Raw genomic sequence first — 24348 nt, 5'->3', positions numbered from 1 at the left:
TTTCGATAAAATATCCTTTGATCTGCCTTGAAAGCCTTTTTTGTTCATTTGAACATTTAAACCATAAACTAGATACCCTCGACGACGTACTTTTTAAAATACAAAATTACATTTTACTGTTTAGTAGATCATATATCATTCTGAAAATATATGTGAAACATATCAAAAGATTAATTGTCAAGGCCGGGGTACATTGTCCGTACTCTCTAGTGTATTTCAGATTTTCACTAGAGCATCTGGCGGTGGCTGGTGGAAGCATTTTTTGGACATTTTAGGAAATGGTCGTGCAGGATCGTAAATTTAAGTAGTTTATTAACCGTTATTTTATGCGAAAATGGCTGAAATACTTGCACAACATATTCATCTATCAATTGTATAGCTTTTCCAGTCCAGTTAAGGTACAAAACATGGAAACATAACTTATTTTCTGAAGCGGCTCCAAACTGTTAGGCAAAATGCCTGAGTCAACCGCCGCCAGATGCGCTAGTGAAAATCGAAATTCCACTAGCGAGTACGGACAATGTCCCCTGGCCTTTACACAGGCAGACAGTAAATATTGTCTAAAAGCCGGGGTACATTGTCCGTACCCGTTAGTGTAATTTCGTGTTTCACTAGCGCATCTGGTGGCAGGTGGAAGCGTTTTACCAAACAATTTTGAGCCGCTTCGAAAAATGTGTTATTTTTTCATGTTTTTTTTTTTTTGCTTAAACTGGCGACAAAGCGGTTGTATTAGGTAGATGCACATGTTCTGCACGCATTTCAGCCATTTTCGCATCAAAAACGGTGAAAAAACTACTTCTAATTTGAGATTCGGCACGACCATTCCCTCGATGACCAAAAAAGGCTTCTACCAGCTGCCGCCAGATGTGCTAATGAAAATAGAAATTACACTAGCGAGTACGGACAGTGTACCCCAACCTTGGTGTATCATTGATTTAAAGTATACAATTTGCTAGTTCTGTGCATTTACAAAATTTACAAAATACTGAGCCACAATTCACATATAAAAAAACGATATTTTATAAGATAAAGCAGGGGAAAAAATAAAATAAATTTGGTGAAATGGGACATGAAGCTGAAAATGGTATCGAGAACATAAAATCAAAATGAATAATGGCGTAAATTGATTGTTAAATACTAAACAACATGTGGCGAACCAAGCCACAAGAAAATCATAATTACCTACCTACTTATCCGGCGATACAACCGCTTGGCGGTCTTGGCCTCCTCTGTCCTCTCTCCTCTGGCCTTGTGAATGGCCTAAAAATACTTTAAGGGCCTTTGCTCAAGACTTTGTTTGACTTATTTAGCGGCCAAAAACGACACGTTCCCTATTTGGCCCTAATTTTGGTAATAATGGTGCCACCTGCTGGGTATTTAAGCTCGATCTTAAATAGCCGCTCTTGCCAGATCGATATTTACAAATGTTATCGATTTCTGTCTAGAATGCATGCAGCCGATATCGTCGAACACCTTCCACATCTTCTAATACAGTAACACTTCTATCATTTTGATTATCATAAACTTTTTTTATGTCTTGGCACTGATTTCTATGTTATAGTCCCTTTTAAATTATACTTTTTATGTTTTTGACCCTTTTTGTGAAACAATTTTCTTTTATGCGTCGTATCTTTTATATGATTCTTTTTTTAAATATAGCTTGTCTTGTATTATATTATATATTTACTTATTCTTTTAATGTGTTCAACCCTGTTTTGTGCTTCTTCCACTTCATTAAACACGACGCCATTGATTAGATTTAAGAATTTCCTGAATATTTTCTCCCATTACTTAACAATTTTAAATTTTATTTCTGTTAAATTTAAGATTCATAGTGTATTCGGATATTGTGACTATACGCGTTAAACACAATCTACTTCGTTCCTTATCGATCCATATCATCAGTGTACATGGAAGCGTTACCATTCCCTGGAGACCTCAAAAGATCAAAGGGTTCGTATGAAGCAACTTGTTTCAAAGAAATAAAAAAAGGTTTAAGATGAAGCGTTTATGAAGGAGAGAAATAATTATAAAATAATGAACTAAATTACAAACAAAGATTTAATTATCTTATTAATCAAATCTATGCATGTAAAATAAGCAGTCTTCTATAAAACGTTCCCTTCGTTCATTATTAATTGTTCAAAACCATGAGATTTCCCAATTCAACATTCTGCTGTAAGTACTATTTCATTGATCCTCTCAAAAGTCAATTAATTCGAATCACTTTCAGCAACTAACTTACTCGTTTATAAATGAACGCCATAACCTTTATTTACATCTGCGTTGTAGCCTGTGTCTGTGTGTCGCACAGTTACCATTCAACGAAGTAATGCATAATTTCAACCAGACGCATCGCGCAACTCTCCCACCTTTAGAACAACACACCGGCTTCGAAAGGATTAGTCAAAAGTTGTTCGAAATGAGTTTGCCCGCTACCTACGACATTAGAATGCATTCGCCTTAACAAGAAACGACGACTGTTTGAAGCACCCACCCACCCAACGGTGGCCACATCGAACCCACTGTGGCGGTGTGAGTTTTCGGGGGAGGGTGTGTGCGCTTGCCGAAATTGGCAAAGTTGTCAGTACATCTTGCGGCCATTTACATTCGTGTTCCGACGACCTGGCTCCCTGGCTCATCAAGCGGTTGAGACACGTTGGTACACGTGTGTATGTGTGTACGTTGGCATGTGTGTACTTTCCCATTCCATGGCTGCTTCATCAAAAACTAAACGCTCAACCGCGTTTTTGAGCGCTGTGCGCGCCTTTTGTACGCAGCGAGATTGAAAAACTTAGCCGCAATATTTTGCACCTCGCCGTGCACAGCACCCTCGACCAGAGACCGTTGCGTACGGGCCGTTTTTTTTTTTTTGGCGTGACGGTATAAATCAACCGCGCCAACTTCTCGCAAATGCACATGCTCACACATGCTTCCAGCGCGCTTCCCTTGCCTGTTTTATGCGTCTTCACACTACAGAAGAGCGCTTTCGTGGGTGGGTGTGTATGTGTGTGATGCTTCCAGTTTGCAGCTGTGAAGCGGAAGCCGAAACACGGCACAACTGCTTAACAGCTTCTTCTCGGCGGCTGCCAGGAAGGATGGTGGCTGAAGCCTGTCGACAGCAGAAATTATTCCCGAAACATGCGAAACAACCGACTCCGGTTCCGGACCATGGACGGAGTACTGAGCGAGCTTTTCAAAGGGACGGGTGACACGATGCAGGGTGGCCCTTTCTCCAACTCAAGCCTTTCTCCAACTGCCTTTGCCAACCCGACAAAAAAGCCCCGAGACCGTGCACCGTGAACAGAACGCTCCAGAATCCTTTCAAAAGAAGGATAAGAAAAGGATTTCTCGTCTCCCTTTGCAACCCCCTTTGCAGAGCACACTTCCGCCAGCACAGTCCAAGGAAAAATCCCAGCAACCCCCCCCCCCCCCCTCCAGAAACCGGATGACGGAGCGCAGATTCGTGCGGTGCCAATATGTCAGAAATAACTTAAAATTACTGTCACACTCACGGGCGAAAGCTATAAATTTTAAGCACTGCCAGGCGACCAGCTACACCGTACCCACCTTCCCTTTCCACCCGTCCCCCGACCTATCCCCTTTTGTGCGACCAGTACGGTAGCGCGTTCGTGAATTAATTCTTGGACGCGTTTCCAAGCCCTCAACACCCCATGACACCATGGTTTTGTGTCTGTGTGCCCCGCTCGAAAACTGCAGGCGCATAATATGCATGTGCCATGTGCAAGCCGTCGTCCAACGCCCCTTCCTTTCCTGCTACAACACCGGCTGACGGGAACTCCCCGGGTGGAGTTGAATTGAAAAGCGTTTCGGGTTGGATTTGGAACGCACGGAGCACAGAATGAGGTGTGATAAAATAAATTAATGACTAACTCTCTAACTCGCTCATTAAAATCCATCCGGTGTGAAATGAGGTGATGAAGCTTCGCTACCAGTTTTGGTGAAAACTCACTCAAACAATCGTTCAGACAATGATCGATAAGGGAAGATAGCTCGGCGCATCCGTGAGTCATTTTTCGTACATCCTGCACCAACGAACGGGCCCGTATCCGTAACCGTGCAGACCGTGTCCGAGACCGGTGGACGTGACTGAATCTTTCATGGTTCTTTCGCCGGTGAGACGAAATCCTTGGCAAGAAGACACACCTTGGCGCTTTGCTGGACGAAATTATTCATAAGCGACCGGCTTCGTATTTTTCTACTCAGGTTCTGTTCAAGCTGTCGTGATTTTTGTTTCGGTTCTGCCGCTTCATACGTTTCCATCTCTGACCATTTCTGTGCCGAGTGTTCTTGGACGTGTGTGTGTTAAATCCTTAAAAAGTTGCCCAACGGACAGCACAAGCACCGAAGGACCAACGGACACCAAAGTTAAGGTGAACGGGACTTTCACACATCGGGTGATGAATTTTTCAACTATTTCGTTTAAGGGTGGAAACTTGTCGGGCTTTTACGATGTCACAATGGTGGCCGCAACAGCCAGCGATAAGGGGATGGGGTATGTTTGTACCGAAGTTGCTGCCTTGCTGCCCGAGAGATTATGAATGTGAAGGGGCTTTTATTTATTATTAGATGGTGGTAACATTTCGCAGCAACACATTTTACACAGCATAAGTTACATGGAAGATTCGCTTTGATTGGGAGTTCGAGAGGGCTTGTTTGACTAATATTTTACATAAAATTTTATTCTGGTTACAGGCTCTTAAAACGTTGGATTTTTTTCAATTCCTAATTTCGCGCTATAAGATCTCTCATTCCGCCTGCAGGTATGCAACATGATTTACAAAACGTCTTCTATTAAAAACAAAAAAAAAAGTTTTTAAGGCGAAAGGCTGGATTAGCGTTGTCGTAAGAATAATAAAAAAAGTGTTACGTGGTTATGAAAAAGAAAATCGACACGATTAGTAACATGTTTCGAATCGAGTTGCTTCGAAACGTTCAGATAGAGGAAATTATTTTAAAATTACTTTTAATTCCAAAACTTTGTCTTATCAAACCTTTTTCTTTTGGTTGATTGTATTGATGGAACGTTGAAGGTATGCAATATTATGTTAACTTACTTCTATAATTTCTTTTTGCATGAAGAAATGATCGATCTACAATTTTAAATCATTAATTTAATCGACCAAAGTATGTATGTACTGTATTTTTAAACCATATTAACTCTGCTTAACTGATAAAAGTATACTCAAATAATTAATTCAACACTCATAGATCTTATTCTTATTCTTCTTTGGCTCAACAACCGTTGTCGGTCAAGCACCGTATTGTGGGCTTTAGCTTTCAGTGACTAATTGATTCCCCCCCCCCCCCCCCATAGCAGGGTAGCCAATCCTACGCATGGCAGCACGGTTTATTTGGGGATTGAATCCATGACGGGCATGTTGTTTTGTCGTACGAGTTGACGACTGTACTACGAGACCGGCTCACTCATAGATCGCAAAAGAAGAAGTTGCACAACAACCGAGGTCGGTCAAGGCCTGCCTGTACCCATTACTAGTGAAGTGAGCTTGGCTTTCAGTGACTTATTGTTACCATAGCAGGATAGTCAGTCCTACGTATGGGGGCACGGTCTATTCGGGGCTTGAACCCATGACGGGCATGTTGTGACGTCGTACGAGTTGACGACTATACCACCAGACCGGCCAATTATCACTCATAGATCACTATGGTGATAATATACCATTTCGACTAATGGCATACGGAAACCGTTGTTATTTTGTATGTCTATGATGCCGAATAAGTTTTTTTGGTCACAGTTTACTCGTAGGCTGAAATTTCAGCTTGTTTTAATTGTATAGCAGTTATCGAACAGCTTTCAATGGCAATAGTAGCAATAGCTGAGCTGCGCGCAAGGATGCTGGCTTCCAACCGGTCTTTCTAGAGCCTGAAAAATCAGTTCACCTCAAAGAACCTATCGCGACGATCAAAGCTGGGGCTTTATAGTACCTATATAGTACCGGTACTCACATACGCCTCTGAGACATGAACACTGTCTAAATCTGACGAAACCCTCCTAGCCGCGTAACGAACTGGCAGACGAAGGCGCGAAACCGTGAGCGGTTTCGGACATTCCTGAGCCAGGCCAAAACCGCAAAGCAGTTGTAGCGCCGGATAATTAAGTAAGTATCAAAGTGGGGGTGTAATGTATAGGTGGACAGGTACTCGAATCTAATTCTTGCTTTGAGGCTAAAATAATTTAGACTTTAAACCATAGGATAGTTTTGTGTGTGGTTTTGTATAGAGTGTTGACATGATTTCAACCTCCAAATGTCAAACATAAAAAAGCTATCTAGAATCGTAAAAAACCAAAACATTTTCAACAACACAATTCTTGTTATTTATATAAACCATTATTAAAGAATTCATAGAATAAAAATACACAAATGGCTCGACTTAGATAGAATAAAAACTAATACTGAAAACAAACTATTCCCCCTATTGAGAAGGCTTTCCCCAACCTGGTCTAATGTCGTTTAATAAATAAACATTACATTTCCGCTTCCAATGCAACCAACGAATCGTTTCCAATTCCTCAAAAAATGAGTGCATCACGTACAGCAACATTTTGCCACAGGCCCAGACTGCATTGAAACGAATCCATTCCAAGCAGAACTGTCGTCCGCCAACCAAAAGGTTAAACGCCAGGATTACGATTCCTTGAAAAAGCACCATTCACCGTAGGAAACCCAATTTTTTGACAGAATTGTAACGTGCCTTCACGTGCTCCCTACAATCGCTTGCCACCGTTACAGGCGATAAGGCACAAAAGCGTCTCAGCTGTTGTTTCATTAAAAAGCAAGCGTTTCGTGGAAATTCGGCCAGGCGAGTGGATTTGGCCGCTGTTCGGTAAAGTCAAGTGGTTTGCTGTTTGCTATCTTTAGATTATCTTACTGCTGCTTTCCTGTGAGCGTTTGCAGTAAGTGATTCTACGAGATCTGTCCAACATCCAATAAATGTTCGTTGCATTGCAATGTACTTTCAAGCACACAAGTACCAGGAATGACTTGTTCGTTCTCCTTTTTCCACTCGGCTGTATAGTGTTCTTGCCATAAAAAAAAAATCGTGAAAAATGAGTTCAACGACTTTAGTCAATTATTTTACCGCCCAATAAAAAGTATGGAATCAGTTCATCAAATTCATGTTTTTCCCCCTTTTCAATATGCCAATGCATCTATTCCATCTCGAGATTGGAAATGCTTTTGCCCTTACTCCCGTTTTCCCTTGCAATCCCTTAACCTTTTCGCACCAACAAAAAAAAAGTGCATTCCATTAAGTAAACTTTAAACATATGCCAAGCCAGCCCCGATCGTACCCGGATGATGTACGGAAATGGAATATTACTTCAGAATGCGCGCTCGCTGCACAAACCGGTTCCGACAGGGTTACGGAACCGCAACATGCCAGCCAGCCCCAATGAAGGAAACGCACCCGCGTTCGCGGATTTTTCAGGCACACTCGCACATTCTCCCGACCCAGTCCCGAGACTCCCGAGTTCGAATGCACACCATCGATGCACCTGCCACGGACATCATTTTCTACTTCAACTTTGAAGCCTGCAAGGCTCGGGAGAGAATGTGGCAAAGGGAGGTGATGGTTTGGGTGGGAAAAATATGATAACCTGACGGAAACCATCGACCCGATTTTAAACATCCGAACGCCCGGTCAATGGCGCCTGCGGCCGACACCACCGGGGCACGCACAGGTACGGCAGCTGCATGCACATGACGCGCGCGCTCGCGCCCCTGTTTGTGCATGTTTTGATATGCGCAGATTTCGGCCGATGCTGCATAAGCGCGATGCGTTCACACTTCACCCAACGGAGCCAACCTCGCCCGGATGCACGCCATACGCATAAGGGTACCGGATGCGCTAGGTGTGTGTGTGTGTATGTTCTGGGAGCTTATAGAAAGGTTCCTGAGTCTGAGTGCAGTTCGGGATGCGGTTGAGATTGGCATCAACCCGTCACACAAGCAACGACGTTCCGATGCAGCAGCAGCGGTCGCGGACAGAAGGTGGGTTATGGGGCTTAGGTAGCAAAGTACAAGTTAACAAGCATTTCATCTCCCGGGCCAACCGGACACGACTCTACACACACACACACACACTCACCGGGAAAGCTTTCATCGGAGGCAGCATGATCGAGCAGCATAGTGCACAGCGGTAGGCGCGTTCATTCATTCGCGCCAAGGCGTCCGTCGCCTCGTCAGCGCGCATCGTCGCAAATATGCATATCTGGCGCAATATCAGTAAAAGCATTTACAATATTTTAATGGAATATGCTTAGATATGGCTCTACCAGGCTGCCAGGTGGGGTAGCCACGGGGACGGCGGCCCCGGGGTGGCGTCATTATGCACACGGTTTTGCACCGTTGAAATGCTTTTTGCGCTGCCGGTGGTTTCCTAACCGACCGGGAGTGGGTCGGAGGGGCATGGGGGTTTATTTATGCAGCCGAGGTGCTGCAGGTTTGGATGATCGAAATTTTATCCGAAAACTCGCCGCCTACTAAGCGCGTTTTCGATACGGTCAAATACGGTGGATATTGGTTGATAGGGTGTGATGGTGAGTTTAGGCGACTTGTGATTGAATCTGACTCTCGCTCGCTGATTTTGCTGTGCTAGAGCGTTTGGAACGATTCGCTGGAACGGTCGACATTCGACAGTCGGCTTTTGTGGATTTTTCTTGGTATTTAGCCTGTTCAATTGAATTTTATCAAGCTTAACCTTTTGCAAATTATTTTTAGATATTGCTGTCCATAAAAATATAAAAAAAAATCATTATTTAATGCAATTTTACTGTATATAGATTCACTGACTGAATCCGCTTTTTGGTGCATAAAGAGAAGGTTATTAGTTAATATTATTTTTGCAGTTTTAATCCAAACAGCTTTTACGAGTTGGGATTAAAACTGACTTTTAACAGAAAGTTGTTATTTTACAGGGGTTTTCAGGGGATGTCGTAAGTTTGGAACACTTTATTGACTCTTTTTTTAGTGAAGTGAACTTTATATCACGGGAAGTGGAATATGAGGCACACTTTTGGACAGGCTCATTTGGAATCCAATAGAAATTGACAGTGTGCATATCCCAAAAGGGTGCCGTAAAGTCACGTTTGTTTATTAGGAACAGCCTTTTTAATGAAAAAAAGTAGAAAAAATAACCAGTTACCTCGCATATGTAATTCAAAAGACTGTTTGTTTCACTAGCCTGTTTTGTCTGTATTAAAAACAGTGAACGCTTATCTACAATCACGCAGGTTTGGAAAACCCCTGTAAAAGCATCATTTATTTCGGAGTATTTTTGTCCCTCCAATCCAAAAAAACCTGTTGAAATCTAAATACAAATATGCTTTTAAGAATCTGTAAGAGATGAATGTAGTCGCAAGACTCAAAATAAGAATCTGTATCTGTGTGATGCCTTTAATTCGCAAAACCAGTTTTCATAATATTGATCTCTAATTCTTTGACATTATTTTTTTTCTAATTCTTATAGCCTATGGCAGCCTATAAGCTTTTGGGACTTATTGCGTATCATGTAGCCGGATGGTCAGCTCCTGTAGGGGGGGGGGGTCAGACCATATGAGGCTTGAACCCACGACGGGTATGTTGTTAAGCCGTGTCAGTTGAGGACTGTACCACAGAACTGCCCCCATCTCTAATTTGCAATCGAATTTTAAGTTTGCAATAGCAAAACTCCGATAAGCGTTTGCATACTGCATGTTTCTATGTCCTTAAAGGTCGTAAGAACTTTTGCAGCTTGCTAATGAAAAAAAAAACTCCTCCAAGTCAACAGTTATATCCTTACCGATGTTAGATTTTTTTATATCCACAATATCACTGTATCGAATCTTGTGCAGGTGCAAATAACTTTCTTTCGTAGTTTAAACACCTATTATTTTATCTACATTTTACTTTAATACTTACTTACGTTCTCATTTGAGACTGCTTTTGGTATAGATTAGATTATCTATATCCAAATATATAAACAGCTTTGATCACAATTCTCTTAAAGGTAGTTTAGCAGTGTAATCATAGATACACTCGCACGTATCGGGGAGCTCGTTTGTCGAAGAACGTTCGTCGCTCATGAGTGGACAGGGTTGTACCACTTGATTAGGCAGAACAAAACCTAGACGGTTTTCTAATTTTTGATCATAGAGGGCTATGAAATGAGTGAAACTGAGCGTCGCGGCGAACGTTCCCAGGAACGAACGAGCTTCCCGCTACGGCCGACTGACACCTTCACATGTGACTGTGGCTCAATTCCCATTTGAACACCTCTCTTCTTTGTTTTCTCACATTTCTCTATATTTTACAAGAAAATCACAAATCAAACACCACCGCCTATCATTTAAATATTTCCATTTGTACCACTTTTAATGCATTTGGCTCGTAGCACACCTTTCGCCTCACGAGCGTGCGTGAATCACGTTCACACCTGTAGTTTCTATTACAATATTCACATGTTCCAGGAAAAAAAATACAATTCAGTATAAAAAATGTTTAAAGTACGCCACAATATACAACGAAATATTAATCACAATCCATTCCACTTAAGGGTTTTGCTAGTGCTACCGCTACTACTCCTACTCATACACTTCTTCTACTCCTGCTGCTCCAACCGTGCCAGTAAGCCAGCTTCCGGCACGCCAGTTACCGCTTGTCCGTGCTTAAGTCATGCTTGTTTGTGTGTGTGTGTGTGTGTGTGTGGGTTTGTGTATTTACTGAGTGACCTCTTGACCTGTTGTGGGTTAACCCATCTTCAGCTTGCGCTTCAGCGTCCAGAATCCAACCACCTTAATTGCAACGAAATGCACGACCAGCGTCACCACGTTGAACAGATAGTTGCCGGACACTACGCCCAGCTCCCGCATGATCGTGTTGGCTTTCCTGTTGGCGAAGAGAGGTGTGTGAGAGAAAGAGAGATGAGAAAGGATATATCGCAACCTCCAATTGCCATGATTTATGGTGACACGGTCACGTGGAGGGAGAGAAGCGCGTTACTTCGCCAAGCGGCAGCGTCTTGAAGGCGAAGGCGTGACCCACCCGACCCACGGAAGACGCTACTTACACGTAGTGACAGTACATCTCGTCCTTCGGGCACACCAGGTCGCTCCGGCTGTCATCGTAGGCGGTCAGCACGAGCGCCTCGAAGCTGTAGCGATGGGAGGAAAGGTAGCTGATGCCCCGCATCGCATCCGACATGTGGCTGAACATGATGAGAAAACCGCAAAACACAAACATGAAGCAGGTCATGATGGCACCGATGAACGTTCCGTTCTGTTTTCGCGGTGGGTGGTGGATGACGTCCAGCAGGATGAAGATATTGCCACAGAACCCGACGGCAAACGATGCAAGCACATACATAAACACAGCAAAAGACATGGTTAAGACAATCCGATTCCACAGCAAAAGGGTTTAGCAAACAGCAAACAAACACAGCGCACAGCGCCATCCATTTCGGAGGAGCATTCCCGCTCGGAAGCCAAACCCTCACCCACACAACCGGGCTAATGAGACTGACTCCGAGCGGTCCGATCTCCTCCGACCCTTGCGCCCCACACCCCCTTCTCCGATACTTACGATTTCGTTCAGGAACGTGCCGAGAAACAGGCCGAACCCGTCGGCAACGATGGTGTTGAGCACCAGCACGGCCGTAAACATGAGATAGCGCTCCAGCTCGCACGGTTGGTACGTCATCGCGTACACAATCGTGGCGTAAACGATCGCAAAGAAGATCTGTCAAAAGTGGTTTTGTGTGACAGGTTAGCATGGTAAAACGGGTAAATGTTGGTGAAGCTGTGTCGCTTTTACTAACAAACACACATGTTGTTATTGTACTGTGTGCTTCTGTTCCGATGCTTCTGTCGAGGGTAATTGAGTGTCGAGCTTCATGTGTGTATGTGCGTGTGTTTTAAGGGTACATAATGTCCATTCGAGCTTTTTGTTCTTAGTGAACACAGTAGTAGGCATGTCTACTTGGATTAACGTAATGCTTTCTCAAAAACGGTCTAATCTGTAGGCTACTGTTTTAGATTCCATTAAGTCCTCGTCAAATTACTAAGCTTTAGTCAGTGATTCTGTTTCTCAATTCTGAAGGTAAGTATAGCTTGTGTCAGCTTCATCTCGTAACACTTAATTCATAATGTCTGAATAGAGGTAGCTTCATGGTAAAAATGAAGTTTTGTGTTTGTTTCTTTTTATAATTAAGCTAACTTGTAGGTTAAATTTGGGTTTATTTAAATATATATTGGATTATTTGTTGATTTGCTGATATTGGAATTACAAAAAAGGCAAAATTGCCATTACAGGGTTTCCCACGATTTATGGGTCAGTTTCCATGATTTTTTGGAGCGTTCCCACGATTTTCGTATTGATCGTATCCCATGAAGTTTTAGTTCATTACCATAATTTATTGGTATTTTCCGATTGGATATCAATACAATTGAATTGAAACCCTGTAACATAAGCTTTATCTTTTCTTTGAGAGCTTGTAAAACTTTGGAGAAAAAATGTAGTTTTTTTTCTTAAAGCCCTATTTTTCTGACTACTCCATTGTATCCATTATGGCATGTTATGGTGGAGAAAGACCAAAAATCCTTCAATCCTTAAACATAATCTACTTAAAATAGGCTGAGTATAGAAGCAAATTTGATATGAAAAGTAAAAGTTATTCTACCAATAATGATCTTTTGTGGTTTTCATGTTCTGCGATCTATATGAAATCGTTCAAAAAGAGCTGTATATCGTAATTTGACCTTTAACCCTTCAATTTTGAAGCTTGAAAGGCAAATCTAGGGAAATGCAATGTTAACATGAAACATATCCAATATCTGCGAAAATGATACCGATGGACCAAACAATCCAGATAAACTTACTAAAAGTGACTGTTTTAGCTGATTATCATACTTGATAATTTAATTGAAGATCATAACTGTAAATACACCTTTATCATACTTTTTTAAATTTGAATAAATTTACCTTGGTATGGGCTAAAGAAAATAATAAATCAATGGTACCAAAACGCAGCCAAATTGCATTGCTATAATTATGTTACAATGGTAATTATTATAAAAAATCATAAAGCTCCTACGCACTCCCTGAAAAATGCCCAACAATATCTAATATTAATGCAAGTTTTCTACATTAACTGTTGATACTACTGTCTCTTGGATCACGATCATTTCATACAAAGGAACGTATAAAAACGATGAAAAAAACAACATATTCTGCATTCAGATAGATTAACTTATCTACAGATCATCCTAATTCCTATCCGTTTCCAGAGAATTACGCTTCTCCAAGGTTCAAATCTAACAAATTATGCTTGTTTATAAGCAAACAAACAAACGCAAACCTTCATTTTCAGCTCATGATACCTCTAATTACAGCATTAACTTCAATCCAAACCCCCACCCAAAACTCACCTGCACTGGCAGTGACGTCAGCATCGACGCGACAAAGTACGTCCGTATTTTGTACCACCGGTTGAACGATTCCTTCTTCAAGATATTCATTTCGTACGGATCTGTGCAAGTTGTCGGCGGCGGAAGAGGAGTAGAACGAAATGTTGCAATTTAATTGTTAAAAAAAACCTTTTCCCAATGTAACGCTAACGCACAAACAGCAACCTACATTTCAGCACGCCCGGCATCACCGTCGTGTACCACAGGTACAGTATGTGCACCATGAACGAGGCCACGTTCGAGATCGATTTCGTTGCGTTAATGCCCGAATCGCCGAACAGCAATCCAATCACGATGGCACACACGATGTGAACAAACAGCTTCAGATGCGTTACCGTCTGCAAGCGAAGCCGCCGAAACGGGGCGAGGGAAAAGTTCTCGTGAAAATGCGTACTGCGGGCTTTGGAACGTATTCGATTCCCCCAATTACTTACCCAGTCCCGGTACAGCTGAATGTTGGAGCGCTTCATCAGGATCAACAGTTTGGCAAACTCGGACGGTCGGCGCTGGCTCTGGTCCGCCATCTTGCCGGGCAGCTGGTCCACCGGGCCGACCAGCGGTACGACCACCGCCACTTCCTTCCGGTGGCCCTGGTAGATGGCATCGTTGTGATTGCTGTCGTAGGCCGGCGGACAGGGGGGTAGTGCGGCCGGCACTCCACCACCACCACCACCACCACCACCACCACCACCGCCCAACCGGTCGACGAGCGGGGCCAATCGCCAGCTCGGATCGGTGGCGGCTTTGGCAAGCGCTTTGGTAAAGTTGCCGTACTCCTTGTTGGTGACCTCCAGCACTGTTGGAAGAAGGGAAGGGGATGAATGAGGAAGTATAGCACACAGGCAGCGAATGCGCTGAAACTTACAGTAATCGGCCGCATTGTGATACGCCGGACAGTGCAGCCCGACCGAGCGCAGGTACGGTACGGTGTTCAGGGCCGAACCCTGGTAGACGCAGTGGCCCTCGGCCAGCACGTACACGTGGTCAAACATTTCGTACACGGTGGCGGACGGCTGGTGGATGGTGCAGACGATGGTGCGCCCTTCGCGGGCCAGCCCCTGCAGCAGCTTGATCGTGTACAGTGACGACGAGCTGTCCAGGCCGCTGTGGGGGTTTATCATTTTTTTCATTTTTGGGAACGAACGAGCGCATCAAAGCGTACAGGGGTGCCAAAAAAGCGTTGATTTCATCATCCGGTTTGCGTTTGGTGTTGGTGGCGTTGTTGTCGTTGAAAGTCATTGCCATGGTGGCGCAGCAGCGGGTTTTGTCGTTTGCGATACGATTGAAATGCGACACAATTGTTGCAAAAAGCCGAGGCGGTCCAGGGCGGTTGATGTACGGTTCCCGGTACGGGTAGTGCAGTGCAGGATATATCGCGATCATCGTCGTCGTCCCATGGGGGGGGGGGCGGAGTGACGTCGCGCACAAGGATGAAGTTTAAATGAGCAGAAAAAAGGGAAAAGAAGGAAAACAATGACACGATCAGAAAAGTGGTCCACGTGCACGTGACGCTCCTGCGGACAGGCATCATGTGGAAGATGCTGATGGTGATGATGCAGGCGATGGTGCCGTTTGCTGCTGAGCTCATTAAACTAATGTAATTGTGCGATGCGTTCTAGTTTAACTTCGCAGTTCAACTTGCAAGCAAACTGTTGAACAATGCGTGGACTATCTCCAGAGGGAGAACGGAAGCAAATAGTGTGGCTCTGCGTCAAAATAATTCCACTCAAACAGTTCTACGAATTTAGGTATATTAATTCCTTGGGGCCTTTGCTTGGCAATTGGAAAGTCAAAAAAACTCCAAGGAAAAGAATAATAGCAGCATCCACAAACCATAATTCTGACTTTCGGGGGGATCAAAACGGCTATATTCCCGGATCTTCTAAGTCCTGATTTTCCCGAATCCCGTACCAAGTCCATCCATTTCCATCTACAACAGAAAGGTTTTGTGGTTAAAATGAGCTTCGTAAGTTACGTTCTCGGAATGATGTGGACGCTTAGGTCCCAATATTGCTGCATCGAGCAATGACTGCACTAAGGAAGCGGATAACTTCAGGCGCATATCAAGAACAAAGGCTCTTATATCATTAAGCTATCTAAATGCTAAATAATCTTCTAATGATGATGAAACAATGATGCAAAATAAAACAAAAAAACACAGTGAAGCCACGACAACAGAACACTCAAATGACCAACATAGCAATATCACTTATCAATGAGATTAGTCTCCATTTTCATTCATTAATTTAGTCCATTTCCTTCCATTTTTTTACCGTTTTTACAACCGTTTTTTTTATTGTTTCCCAAGGATATTTGAAAGTCTATCAAAAAAAATTTGAGTTATCTTACTATTTATAAACTTTTTCACAAAAAATAATGTTTTTATCATTTTCTTAGATTGTTTTTGCGATTAGCTTTGACTCAACAATTTTGAGACAAATAATTCAGAACAATTTTGAAAAAACACTAAATTTAGGAAACATCTGCGATAAAAGGCATTACAGTCTCTATCGAAACAATAGATCTGAGATGGGATACAAAAAAGGTCGCACATATATTGCAAGTCTTCATTCTTTTCACACTTTTTCAAGTGTCGTTTTGAAGATACTACATACGAGAGAACTTTTGACGAGTAAACTTGAACTATTCCCCAACCTTGAAACAGTTTTAAAGCATTACTCTTTGAGAGACGAGCAATATCTCAATCAACCGCAGTATCATCACTCGCCGACGAATTCTTTCAATAGATCCAGTTCCATGATGACTATTGCCTTAACTATGCCATTCCAACCAAGATGAAAACGAGTTGATATGATGTTCTAAAGTAAATTGGGAAAGCCTCACCATCATCATTCCATCTAAACTAAACTTCCGAGGTCTGAGCTAGTTCAATATTTTCTTTACTCAAAAATTTCCATTGCATAATTCCACCCGACCCACCCTATCGGTTTCCCTACCGAAACTGAATCTATTTTTATCGCTCTCCCCCTATTCCCATTCCCAAAAGAAAACTCAAACCGCAAACTGCAATTCCTGCCAATAAACTCCGACAAAGCACCGGAGTTGACGGGGTGCCCGGGTGCATACACTTACGTGGTCGGTTCGTCCAGAAAGAGGATCGGCGGATTATCGATAAGCTCCAGTGCGATTGATAGACGCTTCCGCTGGCCGCCGGACAAACTGCCACAGCGCGTCTGCTTGCAGTAGCTCAAGTGTAACGTGTCGAGAATTTTGTCCACCTAAGGGTGAAAAGAGAGGCGACAAAAAAGCAGAAAGAGAAAATTGCATAAGAATACACACAAAGAGGCACACATATTCGATCGGATAACTGCTTTCGGGAAGCACCCAACACACACAAAAAAATAAGAAAGACTGAATGCTCACCAGCCGAAGCTTTTCGCTGCGGTTAAGACTGTCGGACGAAACCTTCAGATCGCAGGCCATCAGCATTATCTCGTGCACGGTGAACAGGGGCTGCAGATAGTCTTCCTGTAGGATGTAGCTGCACAGCTTACGGTTTGTGCTGCCGCTGCTGCCGAACGCAAGCGTACCCTTCACGCCGTGTGTCCTGAGCGGAGGAGAAGCAAAAACAAAACAAAAAAAAAGAGGAACATTTTTGAGATTCTTGTCTGGGGGTCGATTGATCCGTAGCGGCTGATCCGTATCGGAGGCGCATGCACTCACGTGTAACCGGTAAGAATGTTTAGCAGCGACGATTTGCCTGCCCCGGACGGGCCCATGATGGCGGTCAGCTCGCCGGACTGAAACCGCCCCGACACGCCATTGAGGACGGTTTTCTTTTCTGCAAATGGAAATAAAAGAAACAATGTTACATATATAAACAAAAGAAGCACGCTACCACCTAGCTTATAGTGTAGGGAAATAAAGGGATGAGCAATGAAACGCTTCGTTTGTCACCGCACATACGGCGTACAGTTGGCTTGTTGATAGACAGCCAGCACCGTGCTTTCGGGCTCTTTTTGCCGCGCGTTTTAAATTATGTAAATGTGGTGTAAACATTTCCATCCGAAACGCAAACCGGACACGTGAGTGGAAGGAACCAACCGCGCATTCCGTGGACGGTTGTTTATCCTGCAAGAGTTTTCCACCAGGCAGCCGGCCTGGCGCACCAGCCAACCGTATGGATGGAGCCAATTGAGCGGACATATGCATACAACGACTTCGCTGGCGGGGCTTGTTCGGATTGCATTTCCATAATGGGCGCTTCGGGCGAGAGGCGGCCCGGAACCGGTGCGAAGTGCGTTGTAAAAGTATCGTGAAAAGCTTATTAGCATACAGTTTTCCTGAGGTTTGTTAAAGCTTTTCTCTCTGTTTATTTAGGTTGTTCTGAATTTTCAGACATTTTTTTTAACTTGTTTGTGGAATTTTGTTTTTTTGTGTGTTTTAGTGTTCGACATTTAAAAGAACTTCATACAACAATGACATCTATGAAACATTTAAAAATGTAAAAAAATGGATTAATCTTTATAATTCCGATAACGGCCTCTTCTATAGTTTAAGCCAGAAAGCTGTCAGTGGAACAGTATTCATCATCAGGGTTGTTTAATCATTTAAACAAAAATGAATACAAAAATGAATTCAACTCTTTTCTGTTTGAATTGTTTTTTTTTTTTTGCTAAAAAAACGATCCAAAAACTCTTCTCTTTTTCTTGACACAATCAAATACCTCATACCTCAAAAAATTGAAAAAATCAATACATCATGAGCTAACCTGCGCCGGCGATGAATCGGCGTTTGTTTATATTTATTTTGTGATTTTGTATGGACTGTTCTGCCAAGTGTCAAACAAAAAATAGAACAGCTCGCAGATATCGTAAAAGCCCTCAATAATGTTCAAACTTCGCCTACTCGAATGTTTAAGTACAACATCGAGTAGTGGTATAGGCAAAGAAACAGAAGAAGAAGAAGAAGAAGAAGAAGAATTAGAAATATGAAGAAGAAGAAGAAGAAGAAGAAGAAGAAGAAGAAGAAGAAGAAGAAGAAGAAGAAGAAGAAGAAGAAGAAGAAGAAGAAGATGAAGAAGAAGAAATGTTCATAACCTAATTACATTCTTCGTGAGATTATGAAAACTGATTAAAATAATTTTAATTTTGGCCGAGTATGTTATTCCAACGGCTTTGGGGTTCAATTTAGTTATCCTGAAACCCATTTTTATTATTACTTACATTAAAGAAAAGAGAAAGTTTTATATATTCTTATGCAAAAGATATAATTTTTTTACACAATTTTTGTTTTACATTGTTTTAAGCTTTTACTAAACACCATAAACCCTAAAGTAGCAAAACATTAGCAAGGAAGCAAGCTGCACCAATGTTAAAAACGTGTCACAAAAACGACAACCATCAAGTGCCATTCACTCTGCATCTATGCATGATAAATTACCCTTCGAGGTGTTTGGGATAAAAACTGCATATGCAAAGCATCTTCAAGCCCCAATTAACAACACTAGCCGGTGCACTTGAGGTTATGAAGTAGCACGATCCTTCCTTCCAGCCCGGCCTTCATCGTCCGGGTGTGTTAGCTTGGGTACGGTACGATACGGCAGCTACTTAATGAAGCCGCACGAGAAGGATGCTGACCCTCAAACACATACACTCACACACACACAGACCGATTGCACTCACAGCACCGCAACGACACTTGACCGGCTACTTGGCAGGCATCATTTCACACCAACGAAAACCTGCCTGCGCTTGCCTTCCTAGTTCGCAAAAGCCCATCTAAGCCCACTTCAGCTAAAACCTCTCGTGTGGTATGGTAAATGTTACACCGAGATCGAGATGTAACTAACCTCAACGAACAGTACACACACACACACACACATACACACATCCTGATGCATTGATGCACTCACTTGCTAATAATTGCACTGATTGGGTGAGATACTATCAAATGCAGCTATAGATAATTGATTTCCTCCTCGCTGGGAATCGCTGTTCGATACAATTCATTCGCTGATTCCACGTACCATGGAATGGAATATTTGTGTTACATAGCGCATAGCTACATTCACCCATTAGCTAATCGTTTGCACACGGATAGAAACTGGCAGAGCGGTGGCTGAACCCGAAATTGCTGAACATACTTACTAACTAGCACTCGGAAAAACACATCCCACACTTAACCGCCTGATCCTCAGCACAGGTCAGCTGCCTGCATCATCCAACAGGAGGCAAAGAATAATGGTTACACCATTGATGCAACCCTTCCTAGCTGTATAACAAACCCTACGAGTAGTAGCAACAAGCGTCAGCAAGTGTTCGGGACAGCCACTTAGCCACCACTTGGCGAGAAATTTGCACACACCACCACATCGCTTAAGTCGATGTACAGAGCATCGGAGCGGGGAGAGGATACGGCGAAGGTTTTTAGTCCTTCGTGCAGGATTGAACGCTCCGAAATTACTCGCCTTCCGGCAGGAGGAAGTATCATCATCATCAGCACTATTAGACACCCGAACCGATGGATCGGTTCTGCACAGTGGTGCTGCAATATTGCAATATCCTTCTTCTCTTCCTCTCTCTCTCTCTCTCTCTCTCCCTCTCTCGCCTTCTCGACAGAGTGAGGGAGCATTTTTGCTGATGCAACACACAGGATGGACTTTTTCTGCTGATGCATCTCCATCCATCCCTTCACTTCGCATGTATCGTTGCAGCGTGTGCGCTTCCAGCAATGTTTAGTGTAAGTGTACGTGTGTATCGGATATAATTGAATTACCGACCAATATATTCCACCCATAGCCCTCATGGCTCATCAATCATACACTCCCGGGTGCCCGGCACCATCCCTTGAACAAACAAACTCCCCAAACCCACAAGTTCCCGGGTGCAAGGTGCAATTCATTTGATTTGCAAACATCCGATCTCGAAGTGAGCTGCATACGATGCAATAATAGCATCGCCCCCTGCCTCGAACTGGACCACTGGACTCAACTGCAATCCTTGATCCGGCTGACTGCACTGGCTGACCCACAACCCAACCTTCCAGCCAGCTCATTGCTCATATCAAATGCGCGTGTCTAGTGGCACTGTCTTGCGTGCCACCTTTGCGCCATGCAAAGCTGGACAAATCACAATTAATATTTTATTTCTACCCATACCTTCATTGCGACATGCGACAAATCCCCCCTTTAACACACACACACACACCCATGAAAGGTTCACATTTCCGCATCAAGCTGCAGCCTGCAGCTGAAGCAGGTCAAGAGGGCACACCACTACGGCTGGCTGGGGATATTATTCAAATGCATTTTAACTTTATGCGCCACGTGGAGCAGGCTGTAAACGCAGCGAGAACTTCCACAGAATGTCATTTGATGGGAGAGGGGAGGGAGTAGAGGGCTTTTTTCTAGCCCCACACACACATTTGCCTCGCGCAGCGCAACATCGGGCAGCCATAGCAACAACGGCGAGGCGCACAGGAAAACTAGATAATGAATGTAATCGTTAATCATACCGGTAGCCGTTATGGCGTGACGGGTTGACATTTGACGCGTCAGGAAGCTGATAGAATGGAATTAAAGAGATGGGGAGAGAAAAACCCCCAGACCCAGACATCACCTACTCACGCATCGCTATTGCGCTTCTTTGCAGGGAAGAAGATGAAGTACGAATCACAAAGAGCAACAAATATTATTTCAATTGCGGTTTAACGCTTATGACGAATACGAATTGGCAATTAAATAATAACGCCTTTGAACTGTTCAACTTTTCTCTCATAAATACCTACATAAAATAAAGCTTAATATTGTGCACGACGAACAAAGGTTGATGCAAATCTGCAATGCTCTTTGAATGCTCTGTTCTTGAGTTTCTTTCTTCAACGTTGTTTTGAAAAAGAATTACACTGATTACAGAGGATAGGAAATATTTCTTTATCTTCCGTAATATTAAACATCCAAGCAGAACTTTGAACATTTTACAACTTATTATTATTTAATAACTTACATCTTTTAAAAAAAATTATATTAAAATACATTACACATTTTAAACGCTATTATTACTGTTCCTAATTGAGCGTGTGTTTAAAAAGATAAAAAAGTTTACAGGTATTCCCCGATGTACGCCATACTCGATATACGCGATTTCGCTATACGTTATTTTCTAAATTTAACAGTGCTTTGAGCAAATTTTACTGATTTGTCTCATCGAAAGTGAAATGCAAGATAAATTCCCTTTTGGTCGACTTTTAAAAACCGTTTCAAAAGGTATATAATTGTAATTTTTATTTGAAATCAGATCAAATAACCAATTTAGTGTTCAAATCCTACCACTGGAAGCAAAATTATACGAAAACTAGCTAAAATTTGACTGAAAACCTATAAATTCCAATTACGCTAATATTCAAGATACGCTATTGCCTCCGATCGGCATTAATAGCGTATTTCGGGGAATACCTGTACTTTGTCTTTTAGATTTATGTTTTAAGGTAAACAATATGACTATAGCTCGACAAAAATTACAAACAAAAAACTTGATTTGCCCTGAAGACCTAAACGGTATAATGTTAAAAAAATAGTTTTTCTAAAGTAATTTGAAAACAGCGCTTGAAACTTACAAACTTTATCTTATTTGGAAACTTTTTAAAAATGTTTTGATATAAACAAACTCAGAAACATTTTGGATATTAAATAGCAACAAGTAAAAGTGTAATAACAAAATCGATAAAATACTAATACACATGCTGATAAGTAAAATGTTTGTTTTTTTTTTCTAAATAATATGAGAAGACAAATAGTTAAAAAATGAAAAAATGATATGAGTTTTTTCTTCTTCTAAACATCAAACAACAGCTTATTCACACCACACTATAAGGCAAATTACCCTCATTTACTGCCCGCAAAGTGCTAATCATTTACAGGCGGAATTTAAAAGAATGATGCATTATTTTCGCATTGTGTAAAAAAACCCTCTAAACTGCACCTTAACGAGCTGCAACATTGTGTTGGGAAAATCACCGTGGAAGGAAATTATCCGATCATACACACAAAAACCGGTACAATTACGGTACGTATCATTTCGATACAACTCATCGTCGATAGTTATGCCATGAGTATCGCACCAACAAGCAAACAAACAACCAAACAAACAAACAAACAGCCTAACAATCGAACACGGTATGGAAATGCCATGAAATAGCCATCATCACAATGAGATTATCGCTTTAATTGGCTACTAGCACCAGGGTAACACATTAATGAGCAAGTGGTGAGTAGGAAGCAGTGCTAATGAGCCTTACCCCTGAACGAAACGGAATCGATTCCTTTTTTATGTGTGTTTGTCTGTGAAAATCATAACCAGACACGTGCCACAACTCCCGCCAATATCCAAGGAAATATCCCAACCTCGGTCAGTCACAGTCAGCAAGTGATGACGTATTGCGTCAGCTAGCCGCCAGCGTCTTGTTTGCATTTCTCCCACAATTACTTGCGAACCGCGGGCCACTTAGCACTGTGGCAACTATGCGATTCTAGCGCCAAATCGTTCGCACTACTCCACTTGCACGGGCAAAGCCTGGGTTGGAGTGGATTCATCTCATTAGCTCGCACAGCAGAAGAGGGCTCGCTCCCGGAAGAACTCCTTCCTCTGGACCACTGCCAGGCCACTGCCTAACTTGTGTAGAATGCACGCAGGTCGAATGGCATGCCGTGGCCCCCACACCGGGACACTCAAGCATGGCCACCATCTGGGATGTAAGGTCGAGAGCTGTCGACGCACGACGGCACAATGCATTTGCGTGTGCAGTAAATTAACGAGTGAGCTGCCGCATGGCGTAATAAAATCACTTGACAGTGAAGAACTTCACACCGACCGCGTGGCACTTGTTTTAATGCTATGCGACACGTCAGCAGACAGACAGATAATTAAATCGAGCAGTGTGTAAGCTTCAACGCCAACCAAAGGTATGCATTGATAGTACTGCTGTCCGTCTCATTACACCTGCACCTCGGGTGAGTGGATAGGTCAGTCCGTCCGATGACTAATCTCCCATCCCCCACCCCCTTTGGCAAACAAAGTTGATCATAATGTGAACCCACGGGGCACAGGAGGGACTGTAATGTTGTCTAATTTTTGACACGAATGTTTGCTTTCACTGGCACCCCCCACCATCGGGGAGTCTCGTTAGTCCAATGAAGAGGCGGACAGGCGAAATGACGGATGTTGCGGGAAGTGTTAATTATTATTCATGGAATAATTAAATCTTCACGGACAAAAATCCTCCCCGTCCCATGGCATGGCTGGTGAGCCGGTAACTCGAACAGAAGCTCGGACAGAACGGAGGTGAAGATGTATAAATAGATAAACAGGTCGATCGTTTTCCAAATGAGCCAAGATGCAAATCATGCGCCGCGTTTATTCACTTGTATTTCGTGATAAAAAGACATTAAATTAAAATAATCACTCCAATATGAGCTTAACGGGAATCTAAATGTCTTTACATCCATTCAGATACAGTGAGTTAATCATAAATTTATTAGAATTACTAATGTTGTCAATACTGACCTTCGATGTGTTTCTTCTATGAGCAATTTTGCATGTCACTGCTTTATGAAGGGACGTACATACAACATACAAGTAGTACATTTTTTTCCTTACTCATGGCGTTTGCAAGGCTTTTGCTTCCATCACGCTCTAATTAATTTACATTTTGCCGCTTAACTAGCGTTTCCGCTAACAATCTCATTTGTAGATTGCCATTACATGTATGGAACATGGTATCATGCACATAAAGACTAATTTAGGTTCTACATCTGCGTGATTATTTTTATATTATATTCTTTGTAGTATGAGTTCTTAAAATCATCCAAAAAAAACATCAAATTCAAGGATGGAATTAAGGTCGAT

The 24348-nt window shown here is 42.6% G+C and overlaps 1 protein-coding gene across 4 annotated transcripts in view; it reads right to left on the bottom strand.

Annotated features, from left to right (window-relative positions):
- Nucleotides 1-10364: 10364 nt before the first annotated feature.
- LOC121596804 (ATP-binding cassette sub-family G member 1) overlaps nt 10365-24348 on the bottom strand; it is a 28902-nt gene continuing 14918 nt past the window's right edge. For all 4 annotated transcript variants that reach the window (XM_041922058.1, XM_041922060.1, XM_041922061.1 and 1 more), the window contains exons 3-12: nt 17168-17285; nt 16868-17051; nt 16577-16722; nt 14349-14587; nt 13918-14279; nt 13653-13821; nt 13445-13545; nt 11601-11756; nt 11089-11297; nt 10365-10907 (exon numbers count right to left, since the gene is read on the bottom strand). In XM_041922058.1, coding sequence (XP_041777992.1) covers nt 10769-10907; nt 11089-11297; nt 11601-11756; nt 13445-13545; nt 13653-13821; nt 13918-14279; nt 14349-14587; nt 16577-16722; nt 16868-17051; nt 17168-17285 — 1823 coding nt within the window. In that variant the 3' untranslated portion in view covers nt 10365-10768. The remainder of the gene's footprint in view (nt 10908-11088; nt 11298-11600; nt 11757-13444; nt 13546-13652; nt 13822-13917; nt 14280-14348; nt 14588-16576; nt 16723-16867; nt 17052-17167; nt 17286-24348) is intronic.

Source organism: Anopheles merus, chromosome 3R (assembly GCF_017562075.2).
Source record: "Anopheles merus strain MAF chromosome 3R, AmerM5.1, whole genome shotgun sequence".
In the NCBI taxonomy this organism is placed as follows: Eukaryota; Metazoa; Arthropoda; class Insecta; order Diptera; family Culicidae; genus Anopheles; species Anopheles merus.
This window is presented reverse-complemented; position numbering and strand designations above follow the sequence as displayed.